Source organism: Vipera ursinii, assembly GCF_947247035.1.
Source record: "Vipera ursinii genome assembly, chromosome: 2".
In the NCBI taxonomy this organism is placed as follows: domain Eukaryota; kingdom Metazoa; phylum Chordata; class Lepidosauria; order Squamata; family Viperidae; genus Vipera; species Vipera ursinii.
Window position 1 is genome coordinate 83,247,824 of NC_139513.1, and position 18,474 is coordinate 83,266,297.

The 18,474-nt window shown below is 37.3% G+C and overlaps 1 protein-coding gene across 1 annotated transcript in view; it reads right to left on the reverse strand.

The window, feature by feature from the left end:
• Positions 1-493: 493 nt before the first annotated feature.
• The window catches only part of MAML1 (mastermind like transcriptional coactivator 1), a 36,487-nt gene continuing 18,506 nt past the window's right edge, over positions 494-18,474 (reverse strand). The window contains exons 2-5 of the mRNA XM_083354362.1: positions 13,727-15,127; positions 10,055-10,303; positions 8,019-8,133; positions 494-4,872 (exon numbers count right to left, since the gene is read on the reverse strand). Coding sequence (XP_083210488.1) covers positions 3,917-4,872; positions 8,019-8,133; positions 10,055-10,303; positions 13,727-15,127 — 2,721 coding nt within the window. The 3' untranslated portion in view covers positions 494-3,916. The remainder of the gene's footprint in view (positions 4,873-8,018; positions 8,134-10,054; positions 10,304-13,726; positions 15,128-18,474) is intronic.

Genomic DNA, 18,474 nt, shown 5'->3' on the forward strand with positions numbered 1-18,474 from the left:
AGGACCAGTTTTTGTTTCCGAGAAAACAACAAAAAAAGTTTTTGTGTCTCATTTACAGTCATCTTCTGATTATTTCCCTCCCCTACATTCTGAAGTCTATTTTGTTTGGAAAAATGCAAGGATGACTAGGATTTTCCAAACTGCTGCATTAATCTTCATGGCCAAAGATATATGAGACTGGCATTAATCACTGTCTAGCACTCTAATAAATAAAAATGTATTTAAAATATAGGTGTAATGTTGAGATGGAAACGCATGCACGACAAATGGAAGCCTTAAGCCAATGTTCTGCATAGGACCTTCCAGTATCTTTCAGTTTCAGGTCAGCCAAGGAATAGAATAGAATGGAAGGAGTGGGCCTTGGCTTCTGGCAGGAAAAAAAGAGGAAAGAACAAGAAAGGGTAAAGAAGCCATACCAGAGCCAAAGATAATATATATACTATATTCATCTCTGGATATATATATTTTTAAAAAAACACAACAATGTGTTCAATACACTAGCAAAATATTTATTTTTTTTAATAATGACATAACAGAAGTGAAAGGTTTTTGGTGTGCCACAATAATTGTAATTAAAGAAAAAAAAAATGGGATTAATGGGCTCTTTATACATCTCAATGACCAAAAGAAAAAAAAGTTAGCATCAAATCTGGACTGTTCACCATTTAAACATGTGTAAAACATATAACCACCCCCAACATATATATATATATATATATATAAAGAATTATAGTTTTAAAATCTATAAAAAGTAAAAAATATACACTCAGAAGATCTAAATCTTATTCAGTCTTTAATATAAAACTGTAAACATTTATTTACACAAAGAAAACGTGTCAAATAGAAAAACTGAGCACCCTTTTCATTGTGGGGGGGGGAACAGAGGGGTGAGGAAGGCGGGGGATCTTGGACAGGTTTGATTTTTTTTCACACCACCTCATCAGCCCAGGGACTGCAGCCTATAAATAAAACTGAGGCAGCAGTCCAGGCAAATTGAAGGGTCTGTGTGTGTGTGTGTGTGTGTGTGTGTGTGTGTGTGTGTGTGTGTCTTATTGCTCTGAAGCTGCAGCAAATAGAAAGCACAAGTGCAGATATTCCATTATGAACTGCTACTAGTGACTGATGGGGCGTGCCCTGCACTTAACCCCCAGCTAGCTTCTGTGTTCAATGATCACTCTGCACGGCACTTTTTACCTTTCTACATTATGCTACATTTTCCAATTTGGAACAATTTTGGATCAACTGAAAGCAACAACAACTGAAATCAGGTTGAAGATAGCTTAAAATTTTTAAATTTTCTAAATTTTGAAAGGGCACAGTCAATCCAAAAATTATTGCGTGCCAATTTATTTAACCAGAAGGCATTTGTTATTCTTGAAATGTTAAGAGATCACAACTCCCATCATTCCAGCAGCAGGGAAACTGTGTGTGGCATTATGGGAGTTGTAATCCAGGGTATGTAAAAAGCAATAGGATGCCTATCCATAGTTGTATGTGCTGCGTATGTTACTAAAAAGAAAAGATAGACAGGAGGTATCTGCCTATAGCACTTAAAACACAAAGTGTCTGTTACATTTTCTTCTGACCAAAATTTCATCTGATAAATTAAGCTACAATGTTATAAAACTTGTAATTTTTTTTTACTGCACCTAAAGAAGAAATAATAACTCAATTGAGAAGTATGAGGTCCCAAGTACCTCCACAAACAAAAGGAAGGCACACTGGTGCAAGATTTCCAAAACACATTACAAATATACTTTATCTCCATTTCAAATCTGTTCCTCCCAGACCCCAATAATTTTCCATGGCCAAAAAAGCAGCTACAAAGATTACAATATTTTCCAGCTGACATTCATTTTGGACCAAATCTTTTTCATTGAATTGAATTCACTGACAAATTTAACTCAATTGCTGATTTATGGAAAAGATTAGTAAATTTAACTCTAATCTAATTTACTTACAATATAGTGACACCTATATTTTATTTATTAAATTAAGCAACTCTTATAAAATGATGTTTTAAAAATATACACTCAATGCAATTTGCTTCAATTTGGACATATCAGTAGTGGAACCACTCATTAACATGCAGCTTTCACCGTTATCCCCCATCAATTGTCCATCAAGACACAAACATCTCTTTAGCATGGCATACATAACTTGATCATGGGTGGCAACCATATACAATGAAACAAATGGGAAAATTAAATTAAAAGTAGTGTTAAAGCAGATTGTTTTCCAAAGTGCACATTTGAGAGGAACACTGCAGATACAGTAAAATATTTTCCTATTGTTCATCTTCTTTAATCTCTTCACTGTTCCCCTGTCCAAAATATCCCAGATTCAAATAGTTCTATAAACTCTCCTGAACGTTTCTGATAAAAGGAAATTCTATGATTCTCAGTTGCAGATGCTATCAACTAAATTAAGAATCCTTATAACAGGAGGTAAATAGCCCTGTTCATTAAAAAGCTAAACGAAACCCCGAGTAGGAACAGAGAGGTATCTATGCATCTAAAACAACTTTCAAATTGATTACCTTTATAACTAAAGGTTAAGGCAAAAGGTGGTTTGTTGGCAAGCAGAAATTCTTTTTGGTAACATTAAAAATATTTCCCTTTTCCTTGCCATATAAAGAAATAATTTTACACATCCAGGAAAGTATCTCCGTGGACAATGATGAATTAGCAGCATTTATTTCATTGGAGATTAGTCTTTATATTTCTAAAGAGCTTCAATCACCATTTTCCCTAAGGGTCTCACAATTTTTTATTTTTTTTAAAAAAGTATAGTGTGGCCCCATCTTCCTGTGTCATAACTGCAAATTTTTCAGTCAATAACTCCCAACACATAAGACTTGCTTCACCTGCTTGACAAACACTAAATCATCCTATCTACATTGTACAGTATGCATGTGGCAACAAAAACACTGCTAATGCCCTCTGAATCAAAACAGAGAAACGAGGTGTGATCAATCCAACTTTAATGAATGCAGGAAAGGAGATAGGAAAAAGTGCGCACACTTGATTTTAAGTCTGTTTCTCCAATGAAAAAATAACTAAAAAGAAAAAGAACTCCCCCTCCCCAATAGTAGAGTGCAAATTGCTTAATTCAGTAAGCCATAAGCCAATTAACTCCAGGTTGCCCAGTTTAGATATACAGCAACCTGCTTCTGGAAATGTTGTAATATTTAACGATCTCCAGTAGGTAAACCCATTATCAGTGATTGTGAATTCTTATATCTGGTTTGCTCAGAAAGTTGGCACATGCTGATTAGAACAGGGGTCCTCAACCTTGGCAACTTTAAGAATTGTGGACTTCAACTCCCAGAATTCTGGAAGTGCAGAAGTCTTAAAGGTTGCCAAGGTTGAGGACCCCTGGATTAGAGGACTACCCTCCCTAACTAAGGAGGACTCCACAAAAGAACAAGGGTTATGCACATTCTTTTCTTGAAAATGGTGGCAAGGTGGCACTTTTACTATTTATTTTAGAGGCCCAAATCAAGATCAAGAAATCTATCAGGTACTACCTGTTTGGAAAGAATGCCTTAACACTGAATATGTGAAGCCTATCCCTTGCTGGCTTACTTTCTGCACTGCAACTGCATGGGTTCACACTTAAGTCTTCAAATGTCAAACACTGGAAAAAGTTGCATTTTTGCTGGGTTGTTTGGGGTACGCACCAAACCGTTTACATATGTTGTGTTCCAGACACTATAGAAATGACGTTTTTCCCTAGCAAGCTGGTGCATCTTTTTCACGTTCTTAGACCCAGAAAGAAGCAACTCCCAATACATTCCCACTAGAGCCTGTGAGTTTTCAATGACACAGGTATTTGGTCCAAAGGTAATTTGTAATTAAAAATAGGGAAAAAAAATGACTCAGGGAAGAAAAAAACAACACACCCCAATCTCATTTCAGTGATTCCCTAATAACTCGTCCAAATCGTTCATCCACTCTTCTGAAGTCCTGTTTTTCAATAAAGTGTCTATGAGGTCTGTATCCCCAGTTAAGTTCTGTAGGCCATTACCCCCAGATGGGTTACTGTAGGCAAAAGGCAATTCCTGACTAGCTGTCCTCACAGGATAACCTTGAGTACAGTGCAGATTGGTTCGGTTGGACAGCTGCTGATTCGGATTCTGGCTGAAAGTCAGATCTGGGACAGTTTGACTCATGCCTGGCAAGACCTGTTGTGACTGGACTGGCTGTTGAGTAGGAGGGTTTGTCCGCTGCAGTATCTGTCCAGAGACAGCCGAATTCATGGGTGCCATTGTCCTGCTGGTGTTGAGGCTTACCTGAGGCATTCCTTGGGCAAACTGTTGACTGGACAACTTTAAGTGAGTCTGCTGCATATGGAACGTGGAGCTGGCAGTAAACGTCCCTAAACCATTATTTCGTTGAGCCTGATTGTTCATATTTGTTATACCTTGATGCTGCCAGGATGAACTCTGGGCCCCAATTGCTGGCATTCTTGCCATCTGAGGCTTGGATAGTGTAGCATTTAATGCCCCTTTATTGTGCTGGTGAGAAATGCCTGAATTTCCTAGGGTGTTCTGTCCATATCCAGCAGGGAGACCAGTGCCCTGAGCCAAACTGGGTTGTCTTTGCATCTGCGGCTGACCATTGGCAGTTGGATTTGCATGTTGCTGGACCATTTGGGTCATACCAGATGTCATGCTGTATAAATTGCCTCGCTGAATATTCTGCAGACCAGTATATTGATTAACTGCTCGATCTTGCTGATTGCTGCTTGATGAGACAGAACTGTGCCCTGTTCCAATCTGAATCATGTTCTGATTCTGAGAAAACATTCGTGGACTGCTGGAGTTGGACTGGCCTAAATTATTTACCCCTGTCATTGATGGAGATGAGCCTGTAATATAATACAAGATTACCAACATTAGTGATTTTAAAAACCAATCCAAGCATTCTCAGAGTATTTGATGAAACATTTTATACATGTAACATGCAATATAGTAATTTCTAGCTAGATTTAGGGTTTGTTGGCTTAGATCCTGAAAACGTCTGGTCTATTTTCTCCTTCCTGCCAGCCTTCTGAATGGCCCCTGACTCTGGAGGCTAAGGGAAGAAGTAAAAAATTAAACAAAGGCAGCTTTACTGAGCATCTCTTACCTTCTATCATAATGGCATGCTTTATGTGTCATACACATCTCAAAAAACATGACTTTTCGTAAGATTTACTGTTTTAAATGCAACTGATTAATCTGGGATATATTGTACAAAGATATAACTATTTAACAATGTTGATTTCTGTTTAAATCGCACTGCCCCGAGTCCTTGGAGAGGGGCGGTATATAAATCTAATAAAATAAAATAAATAAAAATAAATCCATTTCAGATAGAAGATTAATTTACATTGCATATTTACACGTGAGTCAAGTCGCTATTAGCCATCCTTAAGTACATATGTATGTAGGAAAGCATCTCTGCAAACTGAACCATACATGCATATCGCTCCAATGCTTTTCATAATTGTAGCAGTTGTTGCAATGAGAATTCCAAAAGCTGTTTAAAAGATGTGTTCATGGTGAAAAAACATCTGTATTAACCAGCTCTTAGTTATTAAGATAAGCAAGATTACAGCTACTGATAGAGTACATGGAAGATAGCCTATGCCACCACTATTACTCTACTAGCTGAAAACCAGAACCTATAAATTGTGAACCGACCAAAAGAGTGGGGATTGCAACATATAAGCCACACTAGGAAGCAGGAATAATTTACTACTCATTTTCATGCATTTATATTTCATCTATAAAGTAATATAAAATTGCTTCCCAACTATTCAGAAGAGTTCCAATTCTATGGAAAAGGATCCACATAGCACAGGGGAATAGGAATTATAGAGTTATAAAGCAATTCTGCAAATCACTTCCAGCTTGTACAACCTATGGATACTCTAGCTATGAAATATATATATACACACAGAGAGAGACACACACAGACACACACACACAAACACACTTCTGTGAGAAAGTAGGGATATATTTAATGATTAAATATGCAAAACAATATTACAGAGTCCTTGTTGAATGACTTGTTGAGCAACCATTCAAAGCAATGATTGTGTTCAACCTATGACTGGTCCTTGATTTGTGATCACTGCAGCATCTCCTTGGTCATATGTTTGCTATTTTGGTGCTCAGCAACCAATTGTGATATTGCAGCATTCTGTGGTCATGCAACAAGCAAATCAAAGGGGAAGTTGATAGGTTGCAAATGACAATCATTGACCAAGGGATGGTGTGATCATGTGAGATTTGCTTAATGATGGCAATTGAGATTGCCAAAACTGCCACTGTAACTCATAGTGGTCATATGATGTCATGTTTTATGATTGCATCACTTAGCAACAGAATTCACGGTTCCAATTATCATCAATAAGTGAGAACATGCTGTATTGGACAATGTTTGCTGGGACACTGGCAAAGGCATTTTGGTAATAACGAAGAATGAAGCAGCACTGAGATCAGGAAAACTTTTTCTATTACAAGTTTATGTATTTAATTATGAATCTAATACTTAGTTCAGAACTAGGAAACAGAGAGGTTAGCAGACAAAATGGGGAATATGACACAAATTTCCTGTTAGTGCATATTTGTTTACAATTACTCAACAAGGCCACAGAGAAAGATAATGCGAGGGCAATTCAAAAATAAACCTCCGTTTGGTTATCAATGACAGACACTTGCAGATACAGAACTTTATTACACACATTAGAAAACTACAACATTACATTACTTTTCGATATAATTGCCATTCAAATTGAGGCACTTGTCATAATGTCTTACAAGGTTTGAAATTCCTTAGTAGTAGTTGCTCGGTGCCAAATCTGGGCTATAGGGGTGTGTGTGTGATCAAAAACATCCCAACGGAACTGCTTCAAAAGTTAAGTCAGGGTTTAGATCTGGACTGATTCCTGAGTGGCCTTTGTCACTGTGATGGGTAATCTTTGCTGGAACCTGGGCAGGTGTAGGCCATCCCACTGACCATGGGATCCTTTTGGATTGCATGCAAAGTTCTGTTTCGGAGTGATTCTAATCCTTCCTGAGTAAGAACTTTCACTTCCATTTGGTGATTGTGGGAGAGGAGAAAATGATCTAGTGACTACTCCTGTGTGGGATGGTATAGAATTTGATTCTCTCCACTTCTCTGTTTAAATTTACATAATGTTAAGACAGGTCATCTGGTCACTTGGTGTAAAGTACCAGCAATATGCTCATAATTTACTGTTCCTGGGGGCCTGGGGAGATCCTCATGGGCTGTTAAGACTGGATAAAAGAAAACAAGCTTAAATTCCACCCAAAGAAGGTGAAATTACTATTTGTTCACCATGGTTCTCTGCCACCTCTAATGGAGAACCGCCCTGGCAGAGCAAGGCCATGTTTGGGTGATCTTCCTGGGTGAGTAGTACCTGCTAAAAAAAGTCATGACCGAAAGTTCTTTTCTTCAATTTCCATTAATGTCCCCATTAAGGCCTGAACTGGAACGCAAAATTCTTCTTACAGTGACTGCCCTCAACACCGCTTAGTTATAGGAGTACAAAGCACATGATATGGGGCTGCCTTCAAATGTATCTCCTTGATTCATCCAAAACATCTCTCTCAGGAGAATGCTGACATTGTGCAGGAAGTGTGTGCGTGTGGGAACAATAGATATCTCTTCCCTTTGATAAAAGACTGACAAATTTGGGAACAGCTTTTTGGAAGCTACCGGTAGTTAAAATCTAATTATCTTGGAGGGCTTTGGGGTGAATGTCATATTGTCAGAGCTGTTATCTGATTTTATTAACTTGAACAATTAATTAGCATTTCATTGTGTATATTTTAACTGTCTATTTTGTAGCTATTGTCAATCATTAGGAATCACACATTGTAATGGCACATGAATTTAATATTTAATAAATAGTATGATGACATTTTTAATATAAAAAAGCATTTTAAATATAAGTCACGTCCATCCCAGTCCTTCATATTTCAACCCCACATCCCCCTTTACCTGGAAACTGGCCAACTTGCTGTTGATATGTGTTTTGTGTTTGATCTTGGTACTGAGGAGGTGGTCGTGTCAAATGTCTTTGGAGTTGTTGCTCCTGATGATGCCTTTGTTTCTCCTAAAATGGAAATCCAGATTATCAGAAGAATGTTTTTCCACACAATGCATCAGATGTAAAGTTTTATTGGAGTACCAACTAATCACTGCTTTGATTGTAATATAACGCTAATTTTAGAAAATAAAATATACTTCATATGCAAAATGTAATGTGTGCTGTTTAAAACACGCAAAACAAAAAAGATCAAAAAATGTTCTGAGAAAAAAAACTTTATGTGACAATATAATTAAGATGAAGAAATATAAACATTCCTTGGGTCAAGCTTCATTGGAATGACTACCCGCATGCAGTTCTCTTAGTAGTTTGTACCTGCCTTCTTCCAGCGTTCTTTTTCAACTCAATGTTCAAATAAGACTTATTAATCTCTGGTTTCCTACCAGAACGCCAGAACTACTTAATAGAAGCGTTAATACTGTGTTTTACTATATTTGGCATTGTGAACAGTCTACATAGCCCAGGGGTGTCAAACTGCCGGCCCACAGGCCAGACGCGTCACGACAAAACTGCACGCACCCCATTGCCGGCAATGGGGAAAAAGCTCCGATACGTCGCACGACATCACGTGACGTCACGAGTTTGACATGTCTGACATAGCCTATTATTTTGTATTTGCTGTTTCTAAATGCAATGATATATGATGATGGGGATTACAATTAGATACTGGCCATCTTTCTCAACAACTATCACTCTAATTAGTCTGCTTTATTTTATGATTCTCCTTGTCCAGCTGAAAAATCAAGAAGAACAAGCAGTTTTTGCAATAAATGCATCTGCAAAAATCTTATTCAGCATTCTAGCAAGTGAACAGTTCACTTCTGGTCTAAGGCAACTTGGTGTGGCCAGGCACCAAGTTGTCTCAGGACAACTCAACACAGCCAATTCGCCACAGGGAAAATGCACTGTGGGCAGCCAGAAGAAAAGGTGGGTGGGCAGGCAGAACAAGTAGGTTGGCAGAGAGCAAAGCTGCAGCCGGGGGCTTCCCACTGGAGGGAGAGCCGGGCTGGTGGGCGAGCAGAGCAGTGGTGACTGGGGCTTCCTATTTTCACCTGCCTCCCCACACTGCTGTTGCCACTGCATCGACCTCTGGGCCATTTGGAGTTTGGTTGCAGCAGCAGGGTGTGTGAAAATGGGGCACAGCTAATGGCCCAAATGCTGCTGCCGCCAAACCATCCAAATTCTGAATGGTCAGGAGCTTGTGCAGTGGCAGCAGGGGTGTGTGAAAATGGGGAGAAGCCCTGGCCACCGCTCCACCCACCCGCTTGCTCGCTCAGCTCTGCATCCGGCGGGAAGCTACTGGCTGCTGCAGCGACTCTGTGCTTGCTTGCCCAACTGGCTCTCCCTCCAGCTGCCCATGATGAGTTGTCCCCATGGCAAATTGGCTGTGTTGATTTGTCCTGTAACGACTTGGCGGCAGTGAATTGGCAGAGGCGAGATGGCAGTGGTGAGCTGTTCCATTTTGTTCCCTTCTCCATCATTTCCCTTCCTGTCCCTTATTAGGGTTGTCCTAATTGGGCTATTTTTGAACTATTCACTCCTAAAGTTTCTTCTAATGTTTCTGAACACCTCTTTTTTTCAGCAGAAAAGTGCAGTTCTTGTTATATAAGGACCCATACTCTCCCCTAAATTCTGGAAACAGGGATCATGTAGCCATTATCCTGCCCTTCTCTTTAGACCAATTTTCAAGGCAGCTCACAACAGTGAGCAACTGTCCCCTTGGATGTCTGACTGCAAGTCTTCCTAATTCTTTTTAAATTAAGGGCATGTGTTTGAGAAGCGGGTGGGAATCCTACAGAATTTGCAATAAGCAGTACTAGACTACTCTCTTGTGGCAAACATAATATGCAACCAGATTAATTAATATAATCAAGTACTGAATATTCCACTACATTGGCACAATCTTTGTCACAGCAATATGTTTTACCTGTTCAGCAAGAAGTTGCCTCTGTCCCATTAGAAACTGTTTGTGTTGTTCTATTAACAACTGCTTTTGTTGCTGCTTATGATCCAGTAGCATCTGGTGCTGCTTCATAACAGCTGCTTGCTGCTGACTGTTGAGATAAGCTGCATTACCATGGTTACCTGCCATGGAAACGTTAGGAGGCTGTGCATTTACACCAGTGCCAGGAACAGAAACGGGAATGCGAGGAACACCAGCAGAATGATTTTGATCCTATAAAAGCAGAAACAGATATTGGCTATGCAACAAAGACACCACTTGAGAAAAGCAGTATCTCCAATTTTTAATGACCACAATAATGGAAAATTTCTTCAGTGTTTACTACTGCACACCGATTCATGAAAAAGTATAATCTAGCAATAACTCTGTTTCTAAATGAAATGCCAAGGTGTATGAAATGGCTTATGCAGAAGAGCTGGCACCTAAAAGTAATATGAAGAGGTTTCAGAGACAGTTCAAGAAAGATCAACTTCCATGTAGACTCTTTCAATAGGAAAAAAAATACTTAAACGTAAATAACTGAAACTTTTCAAATAGATTCCTACCTCTAGTTTTAATGAGAATAACAACACATCCTTCCTAAAACTGGCTATTTCAATTGTAGATGAATATGGCTAAGAGTTGAATACCCATAGAGTACAGGTTCCAAAAATTCAGCTGAGGCAGAAATTGTTCACAGTCAATATTAGATTCTTAACTGATGCAACTGGTTTGGATAAAATTAGTTATTTTGGATACAGAAAAATAAGGTTTCTAATTGGTTTCTGAAGCAGACCTGGATTTACTTTGGATCTCCCCAAATTTTAATATTTTGAACGAATGTTTTATTCTACTACTAAATTAAGTGATAACAAATTCTGTGGTTTCCTTTGTTAAATTTATGACTGTAGGTCATATCAGGAATGCAGTGTTCTCCCTTTTCTTTTAACTGGGCTGTAGAAACTCTTACTTAAGCTATCAAAAGCTTTTTAAGCTTTTACAAGAGGTAGAATATAAGATTCTCCTATATATAGACAATTCACTGGTTTTATAAATAAAGCAGTGATTCCAAAAATCTTTTATTTTTCCATTGCATAACTTTGTTATCGTATAAATGTGAATAAATCAGACTAATTCCACTAGTTTGGTAATAATTTTGATATGCTTAAATATATGGTTTTTTGATATGCCTCTATCCTTTTGCTGATCTTGGTATAAAAGTTATTTCTTAGTTAGGAAAGAAAAATGAAAGAGGTAAACAAATGGTTTAGAGTTTATTGAATATTTAGAGTAAGAGAAAGTTAAGATAATTTAACTCTGATGTTTATTTATGAACTCTTTCTATTGACATTCCTTTATGTACTTTCAAGCAACTTTATATGCCATTAAAATAACTTTCTTTGAATAAGCACCTGTGAGATCCTACCATGCATTAATTACCATTACATGTTGAGAAAGATGGATTTCACTTTCAAATTTAGCAACGGCCAATTTGATTTCTGTTTCTGGCTAGAACAAGGAATTCCAGAATTCAGTTCCTCCACTGGCTCAAGTGAAAGTTATAATGTGATCCCATTGAAATTTTGCAAGTATCAGGATTCTTGTTTGTTGAGGGACAGTTACAATGTACAGAAGCATACAGCACATAGTAAGATATGGAAAACATTGAGCTAGTTATATTGTTGACCCTTTAATCCAGGGGTCCCCAATCCTGGCCCATGGACCGATACTGGGAAGCACTGTGCCAGAAACTGGTCTATGCAAACAAGAGAAGCCACATCCATGGGATGCAAGCAGCACATGAAACCATGCCCCCTCTTGTCCGTGGAATCGGTCCCTGGTGCCCAAAAGGTTGGGGGTTGCTGCTTTAATCCATGAGATGATCCATTATGGGATTAAGAACAACTGCTAAATCAACGTTGGGGATAAAATGACATACAGGAGAACAGCGGTTGGACAATGGGCAAGAGATGGTGAACAGAATTCTGGCTCAAGGAATATCCCAACTCTGATATTAATATATAAATAAGACTCAAGGCAAGAATACATCAAATTTTGGCACGCTTTGAGGTCAGGATAGTTTTAAATTGCCGTTCTGATTATTTTCTTCCAGAATTTGCTACATAGTACTAAATCAAAGGTTGCTCTTAAACCATCCGGCATAATCCATTAAATAACCAGAAATCAAATTTCATTGAGAGTAAAAACTAAACTCCATTATCTTTAGATTTCCACGAGGTCCACCCTAAGGAGGAGAAAATTATAACAGGGAGAAAAAACTACGACATTAATTTCCATCAAAGCATAGCATAAAAGTCACCAATGAATATTGATACTGAATTTGAAAATTGAGTAATTAAGTCAAGGCAATCCTAAATTTAGGATGGGATATAGATACCTATCAGGAGAAATCTAGTTGTATTGATTTTTAAGGGAATATCTATAGTTGGTTACTCACAATAAGAAATTAAATACCTACATGCCTATTATGCTATTGTGTAACTTTATGAAAAATATAGAAAAAGTACAGTCCAAATTATTAGCTTTAACCTTATTTTGATCACATTCAACATTCCCTGATAATGGTATAAGTACAGCATCTGGAAAAATGTACTTTATGTGCCGTAATGGACTATTAACATATATTGTCAGTCAATATTTGATTTGGTCTTTTGTTGTCAAAGAATAAGAAAGAGGAATTTTGAGATATTTGAAGCAAACTCTTTGGAGCTGTTTCATCACAGAATGTTTCAGGCTTTTTCTTTCTCTATTTAACTTTCAATGCAATCAAGTATGTCTCTGTGTTTGTGTATTTCTTCTTTTGTTAATCAGATTTAGTAAAATATTATGAAACAATTCTCTACTTTGTTATCTTATCAGAGAGGCAATAGGAGAACAGGAAATTGAGCTTATGCGAGAAGTATACTTGCAATGAATGCATAACAGTAACAACATGTATTATGTTAGTGTGTCATTCAGTAGAGATGGTAAACACAGATATGTTGTTCAACATTTCCTTGCTTACCACAAGCATTTCATTCTTGCAGGTAGACAAGAGGTAGGTATCTAATGAAATTCCACAGTAATTGAAACAGAAATAGTTTTCCTGCCCTTAATTTCTTTTGGTCTTGAGTATCCACATGTAGGATTCATGGTCATAACTATGAAGGTTTTTCACCAATTAATAAAAAGCATATAAATGGAGTTTTTTTCACAATTAATAAAAAGTATAATCAAATGCCAAAATTCAATTTGTTTTCTACAAAACTAATAATCTTCATTGGAAAAAAGTTCCTGTCACGAGTCAAGCTGTCAGAAAAAAAGAATTTTGTTAATATATATTACATCCTGGTTAACAGATTTTGAATTGTATATGAATCCTGAAAGAACAAGTCAGAAAGAAGGGGGGAAAAACACCTACCCGTAGAGAAAACATTTTACACATTTTTTTTCCCCATGAAAAGATCAATTTTTTTTAAGGACAAGGTGTGTATCATGCTGCATTTTAAGCGAAAGTTTGATTTTAGTAATTCCATTATCCTCTTAGGATCTTATAAGACTATCTACAATATATACTACGAAACTAATTAGTCTGTTTATTCAGCTTATTCAGCCTATCTTATTTACTATACCCAACCAGCTGCTAGAAACACTTACCTGACTGTGTGGTACTAAAGGCCTATAAGCAATATTTCCAGATTTCTTCATTACAAATATGCCACTCTGCTCATCACTCATATGAGGCAGTGTAGGCTGCTGATGTTGCTGAAGGTATGCTAACATAGAAGACTTGTTTTGTCCAGGCACTGCGATTCCTTGCCCACATTCTTTGTAATGCGAAAGAGGTTTTGTATTCCCATAATCTAGCACAGAGTTTTGATTAGATGCAGAATTCTGATTCATGTTGCTTGGCTGATGGCTTAACATATTTCCACCGTGATAGTTACCTCCTGTCCTAGGAGAACTCTTGTTTGGCATATTGGGTATCAGGAGCTTTTGGTTACTGAAGTCTTGCTGATAAACAGAAGGGCTAGTTGGATTTTCCATAGAGTATGAGACAGCCAAGGGACTGTGAGAAGGTCCAGACTGCTGCCAGCTAGAAATTTGATTGGATGGGTGGACCTGCTGTTGGTTCTGCAACAATTGATCTCTCTTTTGCTTAGCAGCTATTTGCTGTAGCTGTTTAGCAGATGACATCTCTTTGGCACTCCCTGTAGTTTGTCCAGATAACAATGAATTAGATAGAGGCCTCTGAATGTTTTGGGCCTGGCTCACTGGTTGCATTATTGACTGGTTGGGATTTTCAGACATGGACTGATTTGAAGGCTGAAACATTGTTTGAGAATTACTAACTGCTGGAGAAGCAGCAGTAACAGGGACAGAAGATGTACCAATAAATGTTGTGCCAGCAGAGGTAGATCTGACTTGCGGAGACCCTATCTGTTCATGTTCAAAGTTTGCTGGGGAAAATTCAGTCTTTATAATGATATCTTGTGGTAAAGAAGTTTGTGCAGTTGAATTTGAAGGATCAGCATCCTTCTTTTCCTCAAAGTCTTCAGTAAATAGGTCTTTCATATCCTCATCAGGCATTGACCTGTTTAGTTCATTCATTAGCTCCTCCCACTCTTGGTCATTAAGGTTAAGATCAGACATCAAATTGTTTTGCGATATAGAACTTCCTGGTCCCGTAATCATACAAGGAAGATCATCTGGTTCTTGTTTGAGTTCTTTGTTAATAATCATAGCAAATGAGTCATCAGCATCACTGCTTCCATTCAACTGAAGGCTAGAATGTGGCAGATCCTTTTTGCTCATTCCATCTAGGCTTATGGAATGTTTTCCATTAAGCTGTAAATTTTCTCCACTGGAAGGTTTGCTATCAGGCTGATGTAGAGGGGATACGGGAGGTATTCCATTGGAGGAGCCACTCAACCCACCAAGACCATCATCATGACACAATTTCTTAGGCACAGGAAATATGTCCCCAAAGCCATTTGGCTGGTCGCCATTTTGAGGTGAAACAGAATTATCAAGTTTCCTTTTTACAGTTTCATGAAGCTGTTGAAAGAAAAATAAAGTTAAGTTAGTTTATTGCTTCAAAGTGTGAATAACCTAGTTTTTAAGGCTAGCAACCTTCACAGAAATACAATGGATTAACACTTCTTTCAAGCAGTTGTTTAACTTGCATGATTAAAAACTATGCACATTCTGCAGTAAGAGAAATGAAATATATTTGCACTATGTAAAAATCTATTTTTCAAAACAAAATATTATTTTGGCAATATTGACCAACTCTTTCACTAGTCTTTATCTCCAGGGCTACTAGTAAATTTCCCTGTAGCCTAGGTACTCAATGAAAAATCTGAGGTCATCCAAATTATTGTAATGCTGAAATGGCTTTGAACTGATCAGATGTGGAATGGGAGATGACTGAAAACATCATATAAAAGGGAAAAATTAATATTGATAAATACCAGTAGTTTAAAAACAAATAAGCAAATATTTTGTACTTTTAAAGACTAAATGAGGCAACATGATTGCACATGATTCTTCCACAAAACACTTTTGTGATGAACAATTGAACAATTACACTCACAACACGGTCTTAGATTTTATTAATTCTAAGATTCTTACTCAGGCTTTAAGGACAGAAGAGAGTGTACTATAAGCATAGTTCACATATGACAGAACTAACATGGAGTTCTCTATTGAGAAAGCAAACTGCATGCAATACAAATTCAGCCTGTAAACATCTACTTTCTGGGGATAATCCAAACTAAGAGGGAAACTTCAAACAATCAAATCAAATGTAGAAATTATGCTTTCATAATTAAAAAATAAAGAAAATTTCCCTTCAAAGCCCAGCTTCTAAAAGAAAATCAAAATAAGTTTTTAAAAATTAAAAAAACATTAAATAATAAAAAGTGAACTTTCTCTCTTCAGAATTCTTTAAAACATATTTATTTTTATTTCTTTATATTTACAGTTAGCAGCGGAGTTGCTTTTCTAGAAATAACAAACATCTTGGCACAAACAGCATCTGTCTCATAAGTCAAGCCTTAATGTACCTGATGCTTCAAAACCTCTATCTTCTTTTTAGTAGAATTCTACCCTCTCCTTTCATACCAGATATAAATTTTATAGATGTTCATTTGAGATGTTCCTAAATCTAGCATGGGCAACTAACGAAACATGAAAACTACTATAGTAAGTCATTTCAGTCCTGTTGTCAGCAGAAGTCCATTAAGGGTTACCAGAGATAACATCATATATATTTTAATCAAAGAAGCCATCTTTATATTCTTTCCTTTTACATCTAACAGTCTCGATCTTTAATCCACTCAAATAATGTCCTAGAACTTGATTTCCTTTCCCCCCTCATCATAACATTTTTCAGAGCCTTAAACAAGCCTCTTTTGTAAATCCAATATAGCAAAATTTATTCAAGCCATCTCTTGGTTTATTTGCATACCCCTTTTAACTATGAAAGGGACGCGGTGGCTCAGTGGGTTAGGACGCTGAGTTTGTCGATCAGAAGGTCGGCAGTTTGGCAGGTTGAATCCCAAGTGCCGCGTAACAGAGTGAGCGCCTGTTACTCGTCCCAGCTTCTGCCAACCTAGCAGTTCGAAAGCACGTAAAAATGCAAGTAGAAAAATAGGGACCACTACGGTGGGAAGGTAACAGCGTTCTGTGCACCTTTGGCGTCCAGTCATGCCAGCCACATGACCACGGAGACGTCCTCGGACAAGCGCTGGCTCTTCGGCTTTGAAACGGAGATGAGCACCGGCCCCTAGAGTCGGAAACGACTAGCATGCATGTGCGGGGGGAACCTTTACCTTTAACTATGAAGTCATCAGCCAGTTTCTTTTGTATGTCCTGTATGTAGCATATTTTTCATGTTATTGTTGTGGCCTATCATTTTAAAATCCACTTTCAAGTAGGTTTCAATCTTGTTAGGTAAAACTTGTTTTTCTTCCATGATGTTTTTTAAACACAGTCTTATCTACAGAGGCAAACACTCTTTAAAATTAACTTCTAGGTCCATTATTCAAAAATATGTCAAATGTTAAACTATATTGCTTCATTCTGTATTTATAAGTTGAATTTAAGTGTTCTTTTTTAATTGTAATCTTTAGTTCCCTCTAGTGTCCAGTTTTTAAAATCTTATGCCATTTTTTAATAATTCAAAAGAAAAACATTTTCCTACAGGAAATATTCTTATAATTATTTACAAAATCTTATTTCAAATTTATCTGGACCCAACTCTTTTGCTGTTTATTCCAAATTTATGTTTAAGTCCTTAAACTTTAAAAAAAAACATTTTTTCCCCTAAGGACTGAAGGAAACTCAACCTGTGCTATAAAACTCATCAAGCTCATCTACTGCTATAAAACATATTGATTCAAAGCAATTTTCAAAAATGATTAGAAAAGATATATGTGAACCTATTGTCCTTTTGAAAGTACTGACCTCCATTTGAGCAGGATGATTGCTCCCTCATCAACCAGAGCATTAAATTTACTGCAGATTTTTGTTCTGCAGTCTCTTCATGAGGAGCAATTGTCTGCAGCACTTGTGGGTAATCTCAAGTCCTCTCCTTATCCAGTGAGGAATTATGAAGAGGTTTGTCCAGAATGATATAGGTCAGGGGTAGGCAACCTTGGCTGTTTTATGACTCATGGACTTCAACTCCCAGAATTCCTGAGCCAGCCTGGTATAGGCCTTCTGCCTGTGGAGGGGATTGGACTAGAAGTCCGTCCCAACTCTGTTGTTCTGTTTTTTATATATCACTCATTTTTGTATTCAATCCACATTTCTTCATCACCCATTCATTCTTGATCTTATCTGTTTCACCATACGTACTTCTGAGATGATCTACCCCCATAGATTCAACTCACTTTTATGTTTTACTTGATGTACCCAACTCTGATTTCCATGTACCAAAGTGGGCAGAAATATACACTTTTTTTCACCAAACGTTCTTCTAAAGTTTCTGGGACCATTTCCAAGTTATCTGCATGACTGGTGTTATTACAACATGGGTTATGCTTTAAAAGAACTGGTAATAATCCAGCCAAATCATACTGAGACTAAATCAGAATGGAAAGCTAGATCTTGAGACTCAGTGAAGATAAAAACCATGAAATAAGAACCTCAAGTAAATACTTGCATACTATGTCAGGAAGCGAAATAGCTGCCTTAACACCTATTAAACTATTCAATAAAAGATCAGGAAGAACATTATTGGACAAGGTTTATGACACATTGTTTATATACAGCATATGAAATAAAACAGAATGAATCTGAACTGTTAATAAATATTATTAAAATTCTACAAGTATAACTTTAAAAATGTAACAGTGGCCTGGTTATAGGAAAGTAATTTCCATGACTGGAATACTGCA